The 22,927-nt window shown below is 38.6% G+C and overlaps 1 protein-coding gene across 2 annotated transcripts in view; it reads left to right on the forward strand.

The window, feature by feature from the left end:
- Positions 1–22,927, forward strand: part of ano2b (anoctamin 2b) — a 36,957-nt gene that overhangs the window by 10,556 nt on the left and 3,474 nt on the right. Inside the window, exons 14-26 of one of the 2 annotated variants that reach the window (XM_079868250.1) lie at positions 638–720; positions 1,213–1,293; positions 1,693–1,779; positions 10,303–10,377; positions 10,875–11,076; positions 11,794–11,905; positions 12,113–12,170; positions 12,535–12,635; positions 16,328–16,473; positions 18,145–18,297; positions 18,407–18,459; positions 19,943–20,124; positions 22,241–22,346. In XM_079868250.1, coding sequence (XP_079724376.1) covers positions 638–720; positions 1,213–1,293; positions 1,693–1,779; positions 10,303–10,377; positions 10,875–11,076; positions 11,794–11,905; positions 12,113–12,170; positions 12,535–12,635; positions 16,328–16,473; positions 18,145–18,297; positions 18,407–18,459; positions 19,943–20,124; positions 22,241–22,346 — 1,439 coding nt within the window. The remainder of the gene's footprint in view (positions 1–637; positions 721–1,212; positions 1,294–1,692; positions 1,780–10,302; positions 10,378–10,874; positions 11,077–11,793; positions 11,906–12,112; positions 12,171–12,534; positions 12,636–16,327; positions 16,474–18,144; positions 18,298–18,406; positions 18,460–19,942; positions 20,125–22,240; positions 22,347–22,927) is intronic. The other variant, XM_079868251.1, reaches the window with a different exon arrangement.

Here is a 22,927-nt window from a genome sequence, read left to right on the forward strand (position 1 = left end):
AACATACGTTAGGTGTTGGCAGTCAGAAGATGGTACTGGTTACATCCACAGCACTCCCATAATACTTGCTTTTTAAAATGATTAACGCAACTTAAAATTGAATACTTATTAGCAGGTTCTCAACTCAAGCACATCTCAATACTTCACCACAATGGTAATCCTGAAAACCACCAACATTACAGAAACTCTTTTAAATATTACCACAATAGAGTATTAAACAGTAACAAGTCTCCCCATTTTCTCATCACACTAAAAAATCCATAAAATAAACACTTTATTTTATATTTACTCTCACTAGCCAGCCCAATGCAAAGCATGATGGGAAGTGGAAGTCATGTTTCCAGTTTCATAATGCTACTTTAACACAACAAAAATCATTCAAGGAGTTTCAAATTTGTTGAACATGATGAAATATGAAACAAATTATTTTGGATTAACTTGTTTGATTTAATTAAATTGAACAAGCAGAATAATTCATTGTAAGTGTCCCTTTAATGGTTTTGTAGATGAGATGTGATTTATCTTACATTAGGAAATGACACTTTGCCCCTTATAAATCATCTTTTGCTTCTCTTTTCCCATGAGTCTCATATTTGTCAGCACTCCTTTACTGTATGCCTCATCTCTCTCTCTTTAGCTGCCATGTTTCTAGAGCACTGGAAGCGCAGACAGATCAGTTTGAACTATAGTTGGGATCTGACAGGCATGGAGGAGGAGGAGGTACGTTCTCACACGTACACATTCACATTATGTTACTCACTAGTATTTGCATGTCTGGATTACAGCGCAGTGGCCATGAGCTGATTTCAATGACAGTGTTTTTTTGACACTGACCGACTGAAAATGACTAATGCTGACTGTTATTTGATGCGACACAATGGTGGCGCCCCTATCCAGTGGTATTAAAGTTTATCCCTCAACGCTGTGTGTGAATGTCCTCATGTGTTCTCAGCCAAAAATGGACTCACCAATATGTTAACTTGTTGTTTCTCTAAATGCAATCTTTCCCGCCAGGAAAAAGCGAAGGTTTGAGTTTTATGTTTGAAACTCTCTTCTTGCATACTGCTCTTTGAGATGTTGAGTCTGACTTTGCGTTGTGTCCTTGTGTTGCCCTGGATTTTTCACCTGTTTGAATGGTTTGAAACTCTGCAGCAGTCCACTGGGTTTCGCAAAGAGTAGAAAGCAATTGCCTCTTTGTCCTTTTCTCTTTAGGAGCATCCCAGACCGAAATACGAAACAATACTCCTTCAGAAGAGGCAGAGTAAGAAGAAAAATAAGAAGAACAAAAATGAGGTGGGCAGGATGTTTTTTTTCTTTCTTGCTTTATGCATAATGCAGGCATTTCATTAATGGCTGACTTAAAAAGATCTAAATATATTTCCTTTTGGCTTCTGGCTTAGGAGCAATATGCAAATGCTTTATTGAAAAGAGTTGAAAAGGGAACTGCCATGGTTGTAGGGGCAGAGATGAGGGGGTGCCAAATGCTGTGGGCCTTCCCATCATGCACTGCACTGGCCTGAAGCATTTGGCACCGGCGCTTTTGGGGCTTGTAGGCTGCGCTTTGCGTTGGTGATGCCCAAGAAAAAAGGATGATCTGGTCTGGTTTATGGAAAACCAAGATTTGCATTGTTAGCTAGAGTTATGCCCTCTGTCGCCAGCGATTGTGTGACGGTTAAGATCTGTGTGTTCCAGCCTGAGAGAGTTGTGGACGAGAGCGGGGAACTGGGGAAGGACAAATGGAGGCAGAGGTTACTGTCAGCCATGGCAGCTGGGAATCCGGTAAATGGCGCTCTCTCTTTCTCTCTCTTTCTCATTCTCGCCTCAGTCTCTCCAGAGCCTTGTTTCCACCTGCTTGTGATACAGTTTCTATATAAAACTCCCTAGTTGTGAGGTTGGAAATTTTTGAACTGTAATGCTGTGTGACAGCATCCTAACCCAGCAATCCAACTCGGTCTTCATTTTGAAAGTTTTTTGCTCTGTCTACAGGCAAAAACATTTCCACATGCACTGGCCAGTTTTGAGATTTTGGGCTGTTTGGCTTTTCATAATGTGTTGTTTCAGACTAGTGGAAAGAAATCCTCAAAAATGCACTTTTAAATGTTTATTACGCTATTTGCAGCTGTACATTTGAATCAAAATACTTATCTTTAAAGGCTGTTTTCTCAAAATAAGTTTTTCCCTTATGCACTGAGCCAGAAACCTCCACTTTAGTAGCACTTACCAAACTTTCCAGTTGTATTCCTATCTATGTTCTGAGAGTAAATTTTAATGCATTTATTTGCATAAATTTACTGGATAGACTCTTTAAAATAGGTCCAAGAGTTTTACACACCGGTCTGTTATTGTAGGGACATCGACGTTACATTTTCTTGCCCCTAAACATAACGCGGAACAAAACTAACCACTGTGATTGGTTGCTTTACATGTCAGTCATACGGCCTCTGGGCGGTCCTTAGCCAATGAAAGCTGGAGTCCAGACTTTCTGCCGTCAGTCTGTTTTCTGGCTAATTTGAGCGACGAAAACACAAATTAATAATACAGTTAAAAGAAATATCTGTTCATCCTCCATAATGCGGTTACTATTTACATTTCATATCGTCTGTAAACTCTTGCATTACCAAGGCAATGACTGACGTATTTGCCACATTCCAAAGAGCTTTGTTATCAGCCCTACATTGGAAAATGATCCAAAGTAAAGAGAACGGTTTGACCCGACATTAGATCATCAGATAATTGTTTTACCCTATTCACCAGGGGTGTCTTGCTTCTCTTTCTGCCCTCTATTATTACCATTTCCTGTCAATAACTTTGACAGAATAACTTACAGGCCATTCACTCATGCACAGCACTTTTAGTGAAAGAATTTGAGTCCCACTTAATTTGCAAATGGCCCATGTGTCTGTCAGAGGGGCTCAGCTGGGTGGGGTGGTCACAACGGGGTCGTTGGCATGAGAAATACGGCCGTCTCTCACTCCTGTAATCCTCTTGCTGTAGGACGTGCATGTCAGGCTAATACAATTAGATCTCATCAGCTCGCTCTTTCGGTTTCACGTTACCCAACGTTAGTCACGTCGTGATAACATTAAAGGCCAAGTGTGCTTGTGAGCTGTTTAGTAGTAAATGCACTGCAGGTCACTATAAAAACATGCTCAGTAAATAAATATGTTGTCCAGGAAAGTCTCATTAGATCATACTGATCACACATAAGGTGTGAACCTCAGAGATTTGAGCGTTTCTTTCGGAAAATGTAGGTCGTGCTCATCAGTTTGACATCATTGTTTGTGGCCGCTGTCATGCATGAAGTGTAATTAGGCAAATGAGCCAAATAAATTAAGACTTGTTAGTTGATACATGGCTTTTAAACAGGTACACCAACATCCGTAGCCTTGTTTCTCTGTGTGTGTGTGTGTTGTGTTACGAGTCCAACTGTGTGAGTAGCTTCTTAAGGTTTTCCAGGGTTTGTAGAACATTAATCCTGGTTTAAAATCAAGCCTGGACTCACTGTGGGGTTTGTTGCCACAAAGATTATTTTTTTACAAATAATAAAAAATCTAAATTCAATCCGTTGGGAATTAAAGTGTTTACAAGGCTGCTACAATGAGGGCTTACATGGAAGGGCTTACATAAAAGTCGCTGGACTGGATTTGCTAAAAGTTCTTGGCACCAAATCTTAGATAGTCAATAGCAAGTAAACATGATATCCTACAGCACACCTGTATACTGTGCTTCTTATGTCAGATTTCAGATTTATCTTCCCATGATGGCATGTAAAAAAACTGAATATCAATAAATCAAGATAAATTTAATCGTGAAGCAAAACTATTTAAGTCTTGTTTTCAGAGACTATATCTTGAATTGTTTGTCCTTGTATAAGCAAATTGGCAATGTTCTCTATATTGTTAGCATAACCCTCTATAATTATACTAAAAACTAAATAAGAAAACAAGCTTTTTATGCAATTTTGATAGTCAAAAAAATGGTTTGTCTTGTAAAAAAAGATGTTTGGAAATTACTGATTCCTTTCATCATCATCATTATTATTATTATTAATAAATCAGTTTGATTTGGTAAGTATTGTGTATAATCAGTGAAAGATAACTAAAGAGACATGCCTTAATGTCTTGTTTTTCTTTCATGTGATATTATTTTTCCAGTGGTAAAGGTTCAGCAATAATATTATTGGTTGTTCTGTTTTCATCTTGCATCTATATTCCTTATTAAAACTTGTTTAGAACAGGAGGCATGCATGCGGCATACTTTTGGACAGATTTAGTGACCTTTGACCTATTTTTTGTTTTAGGGGCCTTTGTGTCCAAGAGTCACAGATTTAAATTCGTCACTTGCATTATGGCACTTTTCCCTCATTCTTATGTTTAGCTACTCTGTCCCAGATATCATGGCCTACGGTCAGTCCTGACCTAGATGTTCTGCAGAACCTTAAATCGAGACATCCTAATGACTTTATTCAAAACACCCTGGACTTAAATATGTAGTGTTCTTAAAATCAAATCAGATCAGCACAGTTTTGGTTCAAACAAGCAGTAGTTCAGTATATTATCCAGCACATATTCACTGTAGAGCAAATAAGCAGCAGTCACCAGGGCCCAGTTTGACGCTCATCAGTTTCTGACCATGTTGTGGTGGATGGGTTGTGGTTCCCACTACACACAGGATTTCGCGACTGAGCGCTGATATACCTCTTCGTGTTTCTCACAGCTCATTTGTTTTGTCACAAAGCCCCAAAAACCCTTGGAATAAACCAATAAATACTGGAGAGGCAGTAAGTCTTGTGGAAAACCCCTCCTGATCACTCATTTAAGTGTGCCACATGTGCGTGTGTGTGCAGTTTGTGGTGACCGCGAAGAGAGCGGATGATGAAAGGTATGAAAGTAATAAGAATGTGTCTGCTTATTTTCCTTCACACACATGCTGAGTATGTTTATTATATGTTAAAGTGTGAAGTTTTCTATGAGATTAGAGACTTGCTGTGCAAGTTTAAGAGATGAGAATTAGATTCAGTGCAGTTTTCTACACAGACTGACCAGCAGAGAGCACTAAACTCCTGTGCGTTTTTGCATATATGCAAGCGTTCTTCCAAGCCGGGCTGAACGCCAAACCTCTGAATTAAGCAAAGTCCTCACATCTCCATGGAGACACGGGACACTCGAATCCCACTCCCTCTTACGCTCGGTTAGGTTTGCTCTTATCTTCGGCTCTTTAAAAGCCTTTATCACATAAATATGTCATCTTGGCAGCTATCTTTAGGACACATTAGTGACGTTTGTTAATAAAATGCAGCACACCCCTTGCGTGGCTAATTTTAGAACAAAATGTTTTCATCGCCTCCAGAAGCAAAGTAAGGGAACATTCCTTATTATCTTTGAGGAGGAGAGTTGCATTTGCTTTCTGGAAGTGTGCATCTGACTCGGTAGGAGAAGATAAAATGATTGACCTCTAACTGAGTTGTTATTTGTGCCTTTCCAATGCAGATGGAATTTTTTAATACATTCTGCCTTCAGTTCACTCTGGGTCCAAAGGCCTAAAACTCTCTTTGGCCAAATATTGATAGAAGCGGTAGCAAGTAAACATCTGTGTATTGTGCTTCTCATTCAGATTTACCTTGTCCTAAATGTCATGTAATAAAAACCTTTATACACTGTAACAAATTACATGAATAATAAGTTTAACTTTAACTCATCAAAATAAGTTAAGCAATTTTCAAAATAAGTTTTGCAATGTAATTGAAGTTGAAATGACTTAAACATCCAAGTTGAGTGTACTTAAAAATTTAAGGCAGCAACTTTTTTTCTGATTTTATTAGTGTCTGATCATGATGATATTAAAGTCTGAGTAGGAAGTCTGCAACATTTAATACTCAATGTTGCATAACTGAACTGTGCTTCAAATGTCATTTGTCCTATACTTAATCAATGGTCTGGTGTGTTCCTGCACAAGCCGTTTATTAGAAAGATAATGATCTGAAGCATGTAGGTTTCTTTGCGTATAATCCTGCTCTGGTGGTCTTCTCCGATCAGAGCAGAGAGCTGGAAGGAGATGAGAGTGTATTTTAAAGGGATTTCAGATGTGTCAGATGGGGCTCACATCAGATTATTCCCTTCAGTACCCGACGCCCAAAAGACAATCTTCAGTCAAGCCGCTCTTAATGGACCTTCACCTCTTTTATCGCTCATAAAGACTATTTTCGTCAGTCCACCAGTCTGAAATATTCACTAGTAGGCTGTGCGTGTGTATTTCTAAGACAAATTCAATCCTTTCTGTAATGTTTCTGTATTGTGTAAAGCCGTATATGTGGCGGCTTACATGTTCTAGGTTGCTAGCGTGGGCGCTGGCGTGGTTCCGGTTCTTGTTCTCTCTCGTCTCTGGCTTACAGTATGCTTGGAGGGTGGGGGTTGAGAGAGGGGGGCGTACAGTGACGTCAATGTGAACACGGCATCTCTGCAGAGCGACATATGGCGTGGAGGAAATCCCCACACTGGTGATCCTGTCACTAATTTCCCAAAGGGCTTAGTTGGGATGCTTGTGTGTAGTCCGTTTGTGAGAGAGCGTGTGACGACCACGCGCTAACAAAACCTTGAGCCCATTGACATTTTCATGTCTGCTGGGCAGATCAATGTGGGTGATGTCAGGTTGACATGAAGTCTCATCAATGAAGAGATCATCCCGTTACAAAAGGCCACAAGTCGGAAAGTTGCTGATGTGTAGGTTTTATATACACCCTTACAAATGAAGCTTCCAAAAGGGTGTTTTTGCAGCAACTCCAAAGAAAAAACATTCGGGTTCCGCAAAGAATCTTTCAGTGAACAGTTCTTAAAAGAACCACTATTTTCTTGATGTGAAGAACATTAACAATCTAAAAATGTTGTGCAATGGAAAGGTTCTATTGATGTTAAAGGTTATCATAGATGCCAATAAAGAACCGTTACTGAATGTTACAATGAGTTTGATTGATCATTTTCAAGCATTTCCATTTGTTTTGTGTAAATGGTAGCTGTAGATGTCACAACTTATATGCAAAGATGAGTTTACCTTTCTTTTTCTTGTTGTCTTTTGAGTAACATTTCTGCAAAAACCTCTTGACAGCCAAAATGAAAGACAAAGAAAGTTGCACAGCATCTTGACTTAAGCTTAAGGAAGCGATATTCTCCATCCGACAGCTGTTGTACACAGAGGTAGAGCCCAACCCACTCTACAGTCACGAGCTGTTGAATTAATCCACTGATCTATATCCAATATATAACAGACAGACAAAGGCTGCTGTCCTCCGCCCATATCACGCAAGCACATAATCACATGTGAACCATCCTCCCCACTTTTTTAATCTATCAACCTCCTTTGTCACAATGCCTTTGAGTTTCTTTCACAAGGACAATGGCTGACACTTTTCGTTGGTTGCAGTTTATTCACATTTTATATGAAACCAATCAATTAAATCTCCTGAGTTTCTTAATTTCATCAGTCAATTCCAAAGGCTGAAACAACATTTAATAAAATGAAATGTGGAATTTTTTAACGTTTACATTTTATGCATTTGGAATATGCTTTTATCCAAAGTGACGTATTGCATTCAAGGTAAAAAAAAATTCAGTTCATGCATTCCCTTTTTTATATACTAAAGTATATTTTTTACATACTGTAGTTTTATTGTGCCAAATAGTTTAACTAAGAATTTTTTGCATCCATTGATTCACTAGTTCACATAGTTCACCCAAAAATGAAAATTCTGTCATCATTTACTCATCTTCAAGTTGTTCCAAACCTGTATTCATTTATTTCTTCTGCTGAAAACAAAAGAAGATATTTTGAAGAATGTCGGTAACCAAACAGTGTTGCATAGTATTCCATAGTATTGAAAAAAAATACTTTGGAAGTCAATGCGGTCCATCAACTGTTTGGTTACCGACATTCTTCAAAATGTGTTCAGCAGAAGAAAGAAATTCTTGTTGTGCAAGAACAACTTGAGGGTGAGTAAATGATGACAGAGTTTCATTTTAGGGTGAACTATCCCTTTAAGTATAATTTCTCAGTTCTTCTCTGACAAATCAAATGTGCAATTTAAAAATAAAAGGTGTTAATTATTTAAAAACTATGCCACCTGTCTTCTTCCTTCCTCTCTCTTTTTGTTTTTCATGATGTGGCTGATTACATAAATAATGAACGCCATTCCTCTGCATTCTTTTGTCAGGCATCGTTTGTTATTGTTATTTATTGCTAAGCTTGCACGGGATCTGCGCCTGCGGAAATCCACAGAAAGATCCACAGATTTCAGCGGAATTCAAATGGCCCACATTTATACATTTTTAATGTATTTACATCCGTTTTCATCCATTACATTTACATCCATTTGTGGTTTTCCTTCACAAATCAGCATAGAAAATGAGTAGATGTCATGTGGGCCTACGTTGTAAATAAAACAAAGATTATTGGAGTATATTTTACAAGAAAATAATATCAGTTATTCTACGTCAAGATTTCATGTTTAATTCATTGTGTTACCGTTTCTTTGTAATTATTTGTGAAATTTACTTGCAATTTCTGAGTAAAAATCCTACACTGTTTTTTTCAAATACTTACGTACTTGTGGCACCTCACAGCATATTTGTATAGAGCTTGTACAGTCATCTCTGCTTGCCCTTGTGTCAAATACAGCGATACTTCCCATGAACTTCACAAAATAGTGTGACCATACTCAGTTTCGCATTTTAAGAGGCGATCGCAGCCTGTCACCAAATAACATCATGCATCGTAATGAAGAGTAAGCAACCGGTGAGACCGCAGACCTGCAGTAATTCCTCTCATTACAGGGTGAGGGTTTGTGAGCTGAGCCTGTGGATCACAATTGCGTGACCCACATTCATTATTCTGGAAACCCTAAAGCTGTGGCATCTCGAAGGCTGTGCCTGGTTACACTTTCCAAGTTCCTGGGTGCCAGGGTTTATTCATGCATTGTGCTAGGTGGTGCTGTTTGCCTCATAATGAGTCTAATTGCAGGAGGTAGATATCTGATCTGTCTGTTGCCACTGGTACCATGCAAAACCCTATAAATCTCCATTTATCAACAAATAGCTAGACAGCAACATAGGCACACTCCCACTGCCAAGCCAAACTGTAATTCTGCAGCATTGAATATGTCCTGCACAGATATGGCAATCCTAGAATGCATCCAACGAAGTTGAAAATGTTTTATTCATTACTGAATAGTATCAGAAATAGTTCCATCTATCCCTACCCTTAAACCTAACCCTCCCCATAACTTAATCCCTAAAATCAGAGGGAAATGATAGGTGAATAACACTGATGTAGACGTTCTAACCCTGGTTCTTAGCATAAACTTGACATAAACTGTAAACTTGTCCCTCAAATCTGATTGGTTGATTGGAATGTTGTTCCAAGATCAACAAAGTTGTTGATCCAGGAACATGTTGTACGTGGTGAAATGACTTTCACCATCTCTACCAGTGTTTATGTGTGCTTTGTGTTCTGGTGCCTTTTAGAAAATGTAGTCATTAGCTTGGCAGCATTATAACCTCAAATTGTTTTAGAATCAAAGAACAAATGAACGTTGAACATCAAATCAATCACTTTTGAGGTTAGACAGTAGCTACAGACGGTAAACAGAAATAACTATTTGTGCACTTGTTACTTAGAAAAATGTTCTCAGAAGGTTTGTCAAACACTCTTTCGATTATAAAGGATATTGTTTTCATTGCATGTTTTATGACTTGAAAGACACATAAGCTGCCTCTTAACATTCCTGTGGCCTGCTAATTCATTTCCCTCCCTTCCTCAGAACTAAAGCTGAATCCATTTGTACGATGTTTGTAACATGTATTCCAAAGAGGAATATATGATCTGACTACTGTCGAAATTTTGACAATGAAGGAAGACTAATCTCAATGGGAACAGACCACCCTCACTCCACTGCTGCCTGTTGTTTTTGGCTTGATGAGGATTTTGATCTAAGTGCAAAGCAGGCGTATTCAAGTTGTTTTATTCACTGAAATAGGTCTTCCGTGTTGACCGGATGTTTTGGAGATGTGATCTATCTCTTGAATGTACGGAATGTACAGTCCTCACTCTAGAGGAAGGCAAGGTGTTAATGGCCTTAATGTTGTCATGTTTTTACAAGTGGGCAGCTGAATTATTCCCCCTGATAGGCTAGTTCTAAAAGCAACTCAAAAGTAAAGAGGCAAAGCTCCCAGAAAAACAGAAACACACGCTTTCAAACAGTGAACAGCATGCATGCTTCCATTAGTAACCTTAAATGTCTCTCTCCCTTCACAGACTGGACACGAGAAGCTAACATGGAGGGACAGACTGCCTGGATATTTCATCAACATTTCCTCCATTCTGTTCATGGTAACTCTTGAGAAAAGAATCAATTTATGGTCATTTCTATTAAAACCAAATATATTTGCACTTTAGTACATTTACAATATATTAAATTTAATTGTAATTTTGAATTACACACAACAGTATAAATTATAATCGTCTACTTTACATGTTACCACATCAAAATAAGTGTACTTCTTTAAAGCACAATCAAAAATGATTAATGTCAGCATGACATGGAAGTTGCGATAGTCTTAATATGCACTTTTAAAGTAAAACTTTTTTAATTTGACATTATTACAAAGTGCACTTTTTAATTTAATCAATATGTGACCCTGGACCACAAAACCAGTCACAAGGGTCAGTTTTTTGCAATTGATATTTATACATCATCTGAAAGTTGAATAAATAAGCTTTCCATTTCCTCATAAGAGAAGTATTAGCCTTCCTGTCTGATGCAATGGCTTCTTACTTGCCCATATTTTATTTCTCATCCACTGTTTCTTGTTCCTCTCTGCCTGTAGTTTGGAGTGACGTGCTCTGCCGTGTTCAGTGTCATCATTTACCGCATCACCATCTCCGCCCTCATGGCAATGAGCCCAGACCCAGATGTCAAGTCCAATGTCCGAGTGACTGTCACGGCCACTGCCGTCATCATCAACCTGGTGGTCATCCTCATTCTAGACGAGATCTACGGCATGGTGGCTGCCTGGCTCACAGAACTGGGTGAGATTCGACCACCCATATTACAGCCTCTGTATTGTTGATGTGCATCACTTTAGGTCAACTTATCTCTTTTTTTTGGATGTCCTTCTTCCCCTATTCGCTCACCCACACGGCATGAATCTTTGATTTGAGCCACTCCAGGAACGTTGGAGAAACTTTTCTTGTCAGTTAGCCATCACCGAGATTTCCTTTAGAGACGTTTTAATAAATGAGAGTCTTTGGGGATATGTAGGGAAGGAAGGAAAAGGAGAAAGCATGTGTTATCATCTCGTGAATAAGACATAGATTTGCCCGTACTTCTTTGATTTTTACTCTTAAAGTCCACATACAGTCTGTCTCACCCTAATGCTTTAACCTACTTCCAAACCCATTAATTCATGCTTGAATATGTTTTACCAGACTTACTGGAATTTGGGCTCTTTCTCAAGCCTATTAATGAAATATGGTGAATTTATTGCCAAAACCAATGTGGCACGGCCTGTAATCTGTTGTGGCAGATGAAGATTTAGGGAACACCAGAAAACATGTAATCCCCTCCCAAACTCAACCATATGGTCTTCTGAAGAGCTCAATTTCTCAACCTTCAACCTACTGTTGATAAAGGGAAACATGTTGGGAGAAATTTCCAAGCCACCCCTTTTTATTATGCTTGTCACAATATGTTTATCCAGACCATATTTGTCTAAATCCCAAATAATTTATTTAATATGTCTGCAGAGATCCCTAAAACAGAGACCAACTTTGAGGAGCGTCTGATTCTGAAGGCTTTCCTCCTGAAGTTCATGAATGCCTATGCACCCATCTTCTATGTGGCCTTCTTCAAAGGGAGGTAGGTGGACAAGTTCAACCCCCAAAAACTGTTAACTGTATGAGAAAGAGAAAAGCACACGAACACGCACATATTTAGCTTCTGGTAATGTGAAGTCTGAATGCAGCAAAAACATCTGGCTTCAAATAAGACAGGTATGTGACCCTTGGCACTTCCTTTCTTGGGGTGAGATATATCCTGTGACCGTTATTCATGGGTTTTTTACAGGTTTGCAGGCCGCCCCGGTGACTACGTGTATGTCTTCAATGACTACCGTATGGAAGAGGTTAGTACGGTTTTGCTTTTGTTGCATCCTTGATTAGCACTACAACACCATGTTCAATGTTAGGGCTGCACAATTAATCGAAATAAAACATAAATCATGAAACGGCAAAGGTTGCAATTTAGCTCCAAATATGCTCCAACCATCTTCTCTTGTCATGAGAAACACTTATAAACCGTTGTCAAAAAAAGTGGTTTAAGGTTTAAAGCTCAGTGGTTTAAGGTTTGAAAATGACGCAAGAAAGACAGCCATAAATAGTAGTATTGTAATTTTAAAGTTGTGCTGTAAAATAAAATAATAATAATAATTGTGCAAGTCTATTCAACATCATGACACTGTAATAACATGTTTTACCTTTTCTTCCCAGTGTGCTCCTGGTGGCTGTCTAATTGAACTCTGCATCCAGCTCAGTATCATCATGTTGGGGAAGCAGCTTATTCAAAATAACATCTTCGAGATCGGCATTCCGTAAGTTCCCGCTCCTCTCAGTGGATCTCATAAAACATGCTCTACCACTAAACAAAATAGCTTTTCTATCTAGAAAGATCATTCCTTCAGATAAACAGTAAATACTGCTACTGCCGAAATGGTTTATAGCTACAGCAAATCCTGAGATTGTAAGGTGATCTTCTCTCAAACTGCCTACTCCAATTCCTGCATGACTTTCTGTCTTATTTTGCTGTTTTTTTGCTTTCTTTAATTCCTTTTACTCTCTCTTGGCACACAGGCAAACCTTGTAGCATGCCTGTCCTTGTACTCTATTAAACTGGATTCCTGTCTCATTTCACATGTTTGCACAAGTGCCGCACCACGTCATTAATGATCAAGATAAAATGCAAATCAGCGTGACTGATATTTGGTTATTATATGGAGTAAAGTCTGTTCTTGCAGAGAATGTAAACACAGAGAGACAAATCATCACAGGTACCTTGAGTGTGTGGTATGCATGCAGTAATACTTGTGCATATGGAACGATTGCAAAAATCTGGGACGAAATTTCCCCGGGGTGGCTGAAAGGACCTCTGAGTCGTGGACTTCCATTCTGTGGAAATCCCTTTTTAACCTATTTATCCTCGTCCTTCACAAGTACACCAGCTACAACTTATTCTCTATGTTTATTTTTTCTCTATATCCATTTCATTTCCACACAGATCTCTTTGATGTGTGCAATTCTGAAACATACAGTTTGTTGCGAGTTATCTGATAAACATGAGCACTATTTATTTATGATTCAGTGCTTTATCTCTACCTCTATCTCTATTGTCATGCATTTTGGTCAATTTAAATGAACTCACTCAACTTGGCCAGAAACACTCAAGGCACCTGCCTTTTGTTCCTTGCGGCATGCAACCCCAAAACGTCTTCTTTATGAACTACAACAGCAACTCACCGTGAGTTGATTGACAGCTGAGTAGCGAGAGTTCAAATCAGCTCTGTCTTTCCTCTTTCTTGACTTGTTTGCCCTCACTCTTGTTGTAAACCATGTGTGAACATGTATAAAGTCTGCGCCTACAAGTCTTTGGCATGTTCCACAAAAGTGTCATTGCAGTTGACCTTTCTATCTTCATTTCACCTCTGAGGTTGTTCAGAGTGCTTAAGTTAATTTAAGAATGCAAATCAAAAAAGCAATATGGCCCATGAGGGGAGAACAATGTCAAACCCATTCTCCCGTGCAGTTCTATAAATACTCGCCTTGAATTTCTTTTTTCGGGGGGAACGCACAGAAGTGGTCTTTGGTGGAAACGTACCATGATGGAGGCCAGGACAACTCGAGATCCCTGACCTACTTAATAGCTCTAATCTCCCCACAGACCAATGCCATCCCACAATATTATAATAATGTGTATGCTAAAAACAGAGCCTTGTTTAAAAGGGTGCTTTAGGTCTGTTTTAGTTGACCTGTCGTTTTCCACCAGTAGGGGTTTGCGTGTCATTCTAACACATTCCCAAATGCAAATTCATTCCAACAGCTAGTAAACGAGAGCTTTATCACGGATGGAGGAAAGCACTTATGATACAAAGGCGAGCATTAAAAAGTAATGTGCTGGAAAAAGCTGTAGTTTTGGAGACTAAATAATGCAGCAGATGCATTTGGAGGGTTTTATTGGGAGTGTTAATAAGCTATAGACGGATGGACCACACGGACCATTTCGTCCACTATATTTGGCCAGTCCAACGTGAGCTGTCATGCTCTCGCACTTGCTCTCCTGATGAGGACTCTCCAAACACGACGGCTTGAACACAGAGCGATGCCTGTGCACGTCATGTCTGTTTTAATGACTTAAATAATGGGGTCAAAGTATGTTGTGGTTGTGATTGCATGGCATGTTTGCTGGCGTGCTTTTAGGGTGAAATATATCCTGTTACATTGAGCTTTTGAATTTTACAACTTGGGTCATTATATCAATTTACCCACTTATATAAGCAACCTTCTCTTTGCCTAAACTGTTTAATGAGAAGTTTACGAGAGGTTTGTCTTTAAATGTGGAATAGCTCCAGACACTTTGGGAGTTATTTAGTCACCACCAACTGATCCTGATTTAGGTCCTGTGATCTCCACTGGCTCTTTTACTGTAGGTACTTTCAGGTGTTTTTGAGTTGTAACAGACACATGTAGGACCTACAGTCATGCTGTTTGTGTTCTTGGTTTTTATCATTGAATTGAGAGATTTAATGTGCTAGAACGTTCTGTATGGCTTGACTAATTTGCTTTAGAGATTTGCATTCTTTTTGCTTTTATTCTTTTCCATGTAACCAAGCTGGAACAGACAGCCTTGTGTCTGTGTGGTTTGAAGGAAAATACGAAACAAGTGAACAGATGTGTACAATAATGAGATTACCAGAAAGTTATTTTGAGTATGTGTGAATCAAATGAACTGGTCTGTCTCCTGTATGCCCCTGGTTTCATGATTAATTGGTTTATTAACCAATTAATCATGAAACATCTGGCCAAGTTCATTCTCATGCCAGATCGCTGAACTGATTCACTCAAAGGAATAGAGAGCAACAGTTGGGTTCTTGAAGTAAAAACCCCATTCATTTTCTCCATAGGGAAACTGACTTTTAACTTATAACCTTTAAAGACAGACCTACTGTGAGCTACAATGTTGTTAATTGATGGCATTTGCTTCTGTTCAAACCATCATCCTGCATTATTTCAACTTATTTTTAAAATAATTGTTTAACAGGGGAATTTGTGGTGACAAACTACATTAGCCATGATGCTCTACAGAAAATTACACCAATCACAGAGTAGTCACCATCATTCACTCACTTTGAATGATGTACCCGAGTCAATCTCACAACGCTCTCAAAAATACTTAAATATTTGTATATATATATTGCTTTTATATATACAATCAACATTTTAAAATGAGTAGTTTTATGTTTCTCCATCGGTTTTAATTTGATTGTGCTGTTTGCAATGCATCATGGGATTGTAGTTCTTTCTTTCACTAAAGCAGTTAAGTACACAGTCTTGTACCTTTGTATTTTTGTCTGATTTTCAAATACTTTTTTTTGCTTCAAATCAAAGTTTTAATGAAGTTGGTTGGGTTCGTCCATGGCTTATAAGGCTTTAACAAATACTTTTTGAACATCCCTGCGGTTGAAATTAATACAAAAAAATACCTCCAGAAGCAATGCCGCTGAAAAAGTGGGCAGGCACTGTTGCACTCTATTTAAATTAAGTTAAAGCTCAGAAGCCACAAGGAAGTTTAATATGATGTTATAAGAACAGTTTTCTAAAAATTAATTATGTTTGCCCGTTCTAGGGTGTTCTGTGTTGTTTATATATACAGTATATATCACACAAATATATATGTTTTCTGTGTGATATTACATATATATATATAGCCAAAAATAATACCTCCTCAAGTTAGTTTGTAGCACAAGAAAAGTGCAGTCATTTTGGTTTTGGAAAAAAACATCCAGCTCTATTTATGAGCAATAATAGTAGTTCCGTAAAAATAAACAAAGCACACATCATGTTGATGAGCCATGTGTTTGCATAAAATTCATATGCAGTTCTTAGAAACAAACCTGACACTTGACTCACTATCAAATCTGGGTCATGTTGGCTGCAAGGTCAAGTTTATAGCAACGGTTTGTGTGTTTACATTCTGTCTCTCTCTCTTTCTCCCTCTCATATCCCGCTTTAGAAAGCTGAAGAAGCTGTGCCGCACGCTCAAGGATAAGGAGCGGGACCCCAAGGAGATTGTGGAGCAGCCGGGTCGCCGCCAACAATGGCATCTGGACTATGACCTGGAGCCTTTTGACGGACTCACACCTGAATACATGGAGATGAGTGAGTGAAACTCAACTGTGTGTAAAAGCGAAAGTAGAGCGTCCTCAGAGTGAAGTGCTGTGAAAAAACATCTGGTTACTCTAACTTGTCCCCTTCGGCGGGAACAGCAGGATTTGTTGTCAGAGGAATGCTTTGGTCTTGGGATTTGACACGCCCCAGAGTTACAAGAAAGATGCTAAAACTCAGTTATTAGAGTTTCTTAATGGTTTAAAGGGTAACAACTATGAATGAGCTTGTGAATTAGACCAATTGCCCCTGCATTTGTTTTACATCTGTGTTTACAACCGGGAAGGGGCCTACATTCGCTAGCATGTGGCTTGCAGTGATACACAACTGAGTGTTTATGTAAGTTGCTGTGACGGCGTCTGCAAAAGATCTGAATGCCTAGTAAACAGCAAAGTTAAACATATGCAAACCAATCCAAACTTGAATTACTATTATTCATTCTGCATTTACACAACCTAGTTATGCAGAGAACGTAAGACGCCGACAGATGTTTCCTAACACATTTGCAAAAAATTGTTTGCTTTCAACAAGTTTGAAACAGCTCTGTATTAAACAATTTTTTGTACTTTTATGTATTTTGCTATATAAAATTGAATGCAGGTACACAACACTATCTTCTGTGATAATCTGCGGAGTTTATTATGGTTCCCTATCATGATTTATCATGATTTGATTGAGTGGTTTGATGTGGGGCGGTTTAGTCCCTGGAGTGCCTGCGAGTTGCATAACAGTCTTTCAGCGACATATGCGTGAGAAAACCTGCACCTTAGTATTTTCTCAAAAATGCACGGATGCTTTAATCCACTGCCAAGTAAAACTTTGTTTTTCATTCAAGGAACACTTATGAGACTCTATGAATCAAAGAAACGATTGGGGAGAAATTGAAGATGCACTTATGACCCTCAGTAATAACACTGGTGGGAGATCAACACCTACACACTGTAAAAGATATTCTCAGTGAGGGCGGGAGAATGAGACCCAGTCATATGGATGTTTATGTAGGATACCCTCCAGCCTGATCTCTCTCAAACCATTGTTTGGTTGCTGCACAGAAAAAAACCCATGTGTCAATCAAGCCAAAGAAGGAAATGCCGATTCCCACAAGGCTTATGTTCCATGTGTTGTTGATTGACAAATAATCAGCTTGGTGTTTGACACCCATTCTGGTAATGTTAGAAGTTAGAACGACAGTTTGTTTCTAGAACAATCACGGTGTTCAGTTTTCCTATTTTCATAATTATTTGAGCTATTTGTGAACATATTGTATAAGGATATTTGGTAAGACTTTAGTTTAGGGTCCAATTCTCACTATTAACTAGTTGCTAATTATCATGCATATTACTAGGATATTGGCTGTTTATTAGTGCTTAAAAAGCATTTTAATGTCTTATTCTGCATGACCATATCCTGTCCAATACCAATAAGCTTAACAACTACCTTACTAACTATTAATAAGCATTAATTAGGAGTTTATTGAGGCAAAAGTCTTAGTTAATAGTTAGTTAATAGTGAGAATTCGACAGTTGTATAATTTCAAAATCTTAATGCCTGGTAACAGATAGCAGTCATGAGACTTGCTCTCTAACGCACATCAATCAAACTCCAGTTTGTAATCCAAATGTCTCCGCATGTAATCTCCATGTTTGTTTGTTTTCCATTCTGCAGTCATTCAGTTTGGATTTGTGTCGCTCTTTGTGGCCTCATTCCCGCTGGCTCCGCTTTTCGCCCTCTTAAACAATATCATCGAGATCCGGCTCGACGCCAAGAAGTTCGTCACTGAGCTTCGCAGGCCAGATGCCGTGAGGGCCAAAGATATTGGTGAAAATCTCATATCAATATTTACACCACAACAATTCACTTGCATTCTGAATCAGACTCGCTCCTGGATCTACTAATTAAACCTCTGAATTGAAATGTTTCCACACAGGTATCTGGTACAACATCTTGAGTGGTTTGGGAAAGTTCTCAGTCATCATCAATGTGAGTTTCTTCTATATAACTCTGCTGCTTACAATATGCTAGTCATATAAGTCCTTTTAATGGAAAGTTTATTATATACAGGGATTCATAAAGACCCCAGGGTTCATCCTTGTTAAAGAGATCCTCTTATTGTTTTCTTAAGACTTAGATGAACAAGATTCTTCAGACTTATATGCCTGGGTACACATTATTCATGGAAGAAATCGATTCATGTCACAATTTATGTTCTAGCATTGCACGGATGTTCTTTCAACCCTACGGTTTGCTTCGTGCATGTCTCTTCAACTCAAAATTGAATGATAAACCCCAAGCAGATTTGTTTTAATAGATGTGATGTTCCCAAAATGAGAAGTAAGCCTTATGGCAAACCAGGTAAAGATCTTTCAGCTTCTCTTTGACCTTTCATTAAGGAAACCATATTTACTCAGCAGCCCAACATCTGATTCAGTCCAGCTGTGCTGTTCTTTTAGAAATCAAGTATTCGTTTAATGTTACAGCTATAAACTGGCTCTTAAAACCTATTATCAATGATACCGCTCTGCATGTGTTCCATAGCGGTCTGACTCGGAACATTTAAGTTTGCTGATTTTCTACCCCGTTTGCATTGTTAAAATGTCAGTTGTATGTGTAAATGAACAATGTTTACTCTTTCTCTGTTACCCGGACCAATAAATTCCTGTAATTTTGTCAGCAAAAGTCTGCTGGATGATCCAAAACATGTAATTTGGCAGACTATTGACAGCACCAGGGCTTTTGTGAAACCTACAGATTTTACTTCGCATTTTTGTATGCCTGTCCACAGGCAGTCGCCACTGAAGGTTAACAAAACCGTTAAGGGTAGATTTATCACTGAAAATGATTGTACTTTGTCTACTCTTTAAAATACTACAGCAACAGCCTTCTTACTGGAATGCGATGGTGTTTTGCCTTTGGGGTGTTCCTCTTCTTTCCAATTAACTGACAGAACGGCAGATTCTTTCAGTTTTTTCCTCTCTGTTTGGCCTAAAACACTGTGTTCATTGTCACCCAGTTTGAAAAGGTTTTTCAGCTTTTCCGTTGCGGCGTTCTCTCCGGATTTATGATTCTTTGCAGCCTTTAGCCACTGCCTACAATGCGCTGAATCCTTCACTGGAAACCCCAAAATAATACACCATTGTGGCTAAAAGTTTGCTAAGAAGTATTTCCTACTCAAGCAATGAAGTCAAGCCTATTCAATAGGATCAGACTGTTAGTGGCCTTGAATGGTAACATGCCCATTGCATTATGGGTGTTGAAGTTTTACTATTAGTAAAAGGAAAGACAACAGCCCTATTTCTCTTTTTTCTCCACTCAATTATTTTCACCTTTCTACCACATAGGTACCTTTCTAGCACATCTACCACATAATTGAACATTTAACTGAACCCATTTGTCAGCGGCGAATTATGCCTTTTATGATACTTGCTTGTTCACATTCTAATTACATATTCTTACATCATTTCAGGCTTTTGTCATCTCCTTCACATCAGATTTCATCCCTCGCCTGGTCTACCAGTACATATACAGCGAGACAGGGACCATGCACGGCTTCATCAACCACACGCTCTCCTACTTTAATGTCAGCAACTTCAAACCTGGAACTGTGCCTTCCATCTCCAGTCTCGGCAAAGACATTACAGTCTGCAGGTAGGAAAAATGAACTATATTACTATGAACTATGATTAAAAAAATCAAACAATTTATTGAACATCCATTGCCAAGCACAAAACCATGAAGCTTATCATCAGTAACCAGCCTAAAGAAGTACTGATTGTTCATATCAAGGTGGTTCTTTGTAGGACAGTACACAGGCCGTAAAGAGCCGTTGGAGCCGTCTTAAATTGTATATTAAATAAACGTGTCGAACTGTCTGAACATACTGATCCTCTTGGATGGCGCCTGGGGAGATTCTTCATCAAATTTGTCCACACCTTTAGTGTATGGTTTTTCCATACCTGCAAACGGTTCTTTTACAGACCAGGTTAGTCATGCTATCCAGTTCAGTTTAGTTCAGTGGTAAATTACGAAGAACTGGATCAATCGACTTAATGTGAATAGGGAGTGTAGCTCGTCAGTTCTTTTGTAGTTAGCTGAAAGCACAAATATTGAACAAACAGACACGCACACATTCTTTGGAAATCTACTGCACTGTCACAGGTTCCTTATGGGCCTGGTAATGAATAGACTTCTGCAGAATTCGGCTGTCGTTCACATAAACTTCCGCCTTTTGCACGTTTATTTTTTTCACAGATATTATGTTATAGTTTACAATAAGGACTCATTTGTTAACATTAGTTAATGTATGAACAGTGAGCAATATATATATTTTTTTTTTTTCATGGTCTTTTTCAATGTTAGTTAATAAAAATACACAGTGTTAGTTTACAGTGCATTAACTAATGTTAACAAATACAACTTTTAATTTAAAAAATGTATTAGCAAACATTGAAATTACCATTAAGACTAATAAATAGAAGTACTGTTCATTGTTAGTTCATGGTGTAGTTAACTAATGTTCCCAGATATTTAGCTACAACTAATAATACATTTAACAATCTGTTCCACAGAATTCTGCAGATTTTCCTCCACTGTCAGAGCAGAAAATGTGGAAAATCATGCACAGATTCCGCGTGGGCCTAAATAGTTTTTAATGCGAAAAAAAAAAGTTTTCTAACGAAGCAGTGCTGTTTGCTTGTGTTGATAATGATAGTAATTCTGTCCGTCGTTTCTCTGGAAAGAATTTTCTCTTGTTCAGATCATGAAAACAAACTTATTTAACCCTCACGCCCAAATCACAGCAGGCAACGGAATGGAAGAAAGAGAGACGGAGAGAAACTTCTAGATGGGACTCCATCACCCTGACGTGTGAGATCTCACCACTGCTTTGATTATCTCGGGCGGCCTTCACAACACAGATCAGAAGCATGTCAAGAAAAGTGCTCTTATCAGAACCCGTCTGCTTTTTCTGCTCCAAGCAGTTGAGAACGAGATTACGCTCGTTTGTTGGTGGACATCAGCTACTCGGACCAAAGAGAAGTGGCAATCTGATGTCTGGGTTCCTTTGACCCTCCGTCTGTTTGTTAAGAGGACAGATAGATGGAGAGGGAGCAAGAGAGCAAGCTTGTCAGTGTTCTAAAATAGGGTTGGGGAACAAATCAAGCCCATGTTTTTCCTGCACCATATTTGCCCTTTCTGGACCAGTATAACCAAACAAGGACTTCACTTCACCCAAGAGATTGTGTCTTTAGATGAAGCTATCTGACTGTCCGAGGAAATCAAAACCATGCAGTCTAACACATTCCACGTAGATTACTGTATATGGCTATGAAAGCAACGTCTTTAGTACGTTATTAAAGACTCAGAGTTTACTTTTCATAATTCAATAGAGGAAATCAAAACATTTGGGAGCAGCCTGGTCTAATGAATAAGGCCAACTCAGTCTGATCTTGAACAGATAATCAAAATATGACCAAGAACGTCTCCTCCTACTACAACTATATGGTTTTAAACTATTTAAAAGTAACAGCTGCCAAAGAGGAAACAAATCCACTTACACAATTAAATAGTTAAGGATGCAGTTCCTTCTTTTGCACTTTTGATCTGCATCATAATTAATACTGCTGTTGTGTTGTTTTGCCCTTTGTAGCCTTCTAGAAGCATGTGTTGAGCATGTGTTTTAAATTTTCTGTTTCTTTTTATTGCAGACCTCGCTGGAGATGAATTAGCCTAGAATGACTCGGGATGCCTGTTCTTTTCATTTCAGATACAAGGACTACAGAGAACCGCCATGGTCGACAGAGGCGTACCAGTTCTCTAAACAGTACTGGTCGGTTCTAGCCGCTCGGTTAGGTTTCGTTATATTGTTTCAGGTACAAACAACTATTTTACCATTACACCCAAATCTGCGTGCTCTTAACATCCAACAGTTTGACCCAGTGAATGCCAGAAAATCCAAAGTAAATTGACTTTGAATGGAGGAACGTAAATGTAAAAGCCACACAATAGCTACCTCAGCAATATGAGAGGTTCAACCACATATAAATGATGCAGCCTTTGCACGTTAGGAAAAATGGTCTATACTTTATGGTGGTCAGAATAAGTGCTGTAACTCATTAGAAATGCCCTGCTGTCAGCATTTGTGGGTGGAAACTAATTTTATTGAAATGCAATTAAACAGTAAACCAAACAGTTAAAGGAATAGTTCAGTCCAAAATGAAATGTCATTCAACTTCAGTGTTGTTTCAAAGTGCATAGTGACCAAGGCTGTGAAGCTTAAATTCAGTATTTTCCTCACTCAAAGCTTTGACTTCAAAATTGAAATGTTTAAATGTCAAATTAATATTTGTATTCAGCAAGGATGCATTCATTTGATTAAATGTGACTGTAAAGACATTTATAAGATTTCTGTTAAATTCTGATCTTTTTTTGAACTTCACACAAGAATCCTGAA

This window comes from Squalius cephalus (genome assembly GCF_949319135.1).
Source record: "Squalius cephalus genome assembly, chromosome: 4".
Lineage (NCBI taxonomy): Eukaryota > Metazoa > Chordata > Actinopteri > Cypriniformes > Leuciscidae > Squalius > Squalius cephalus.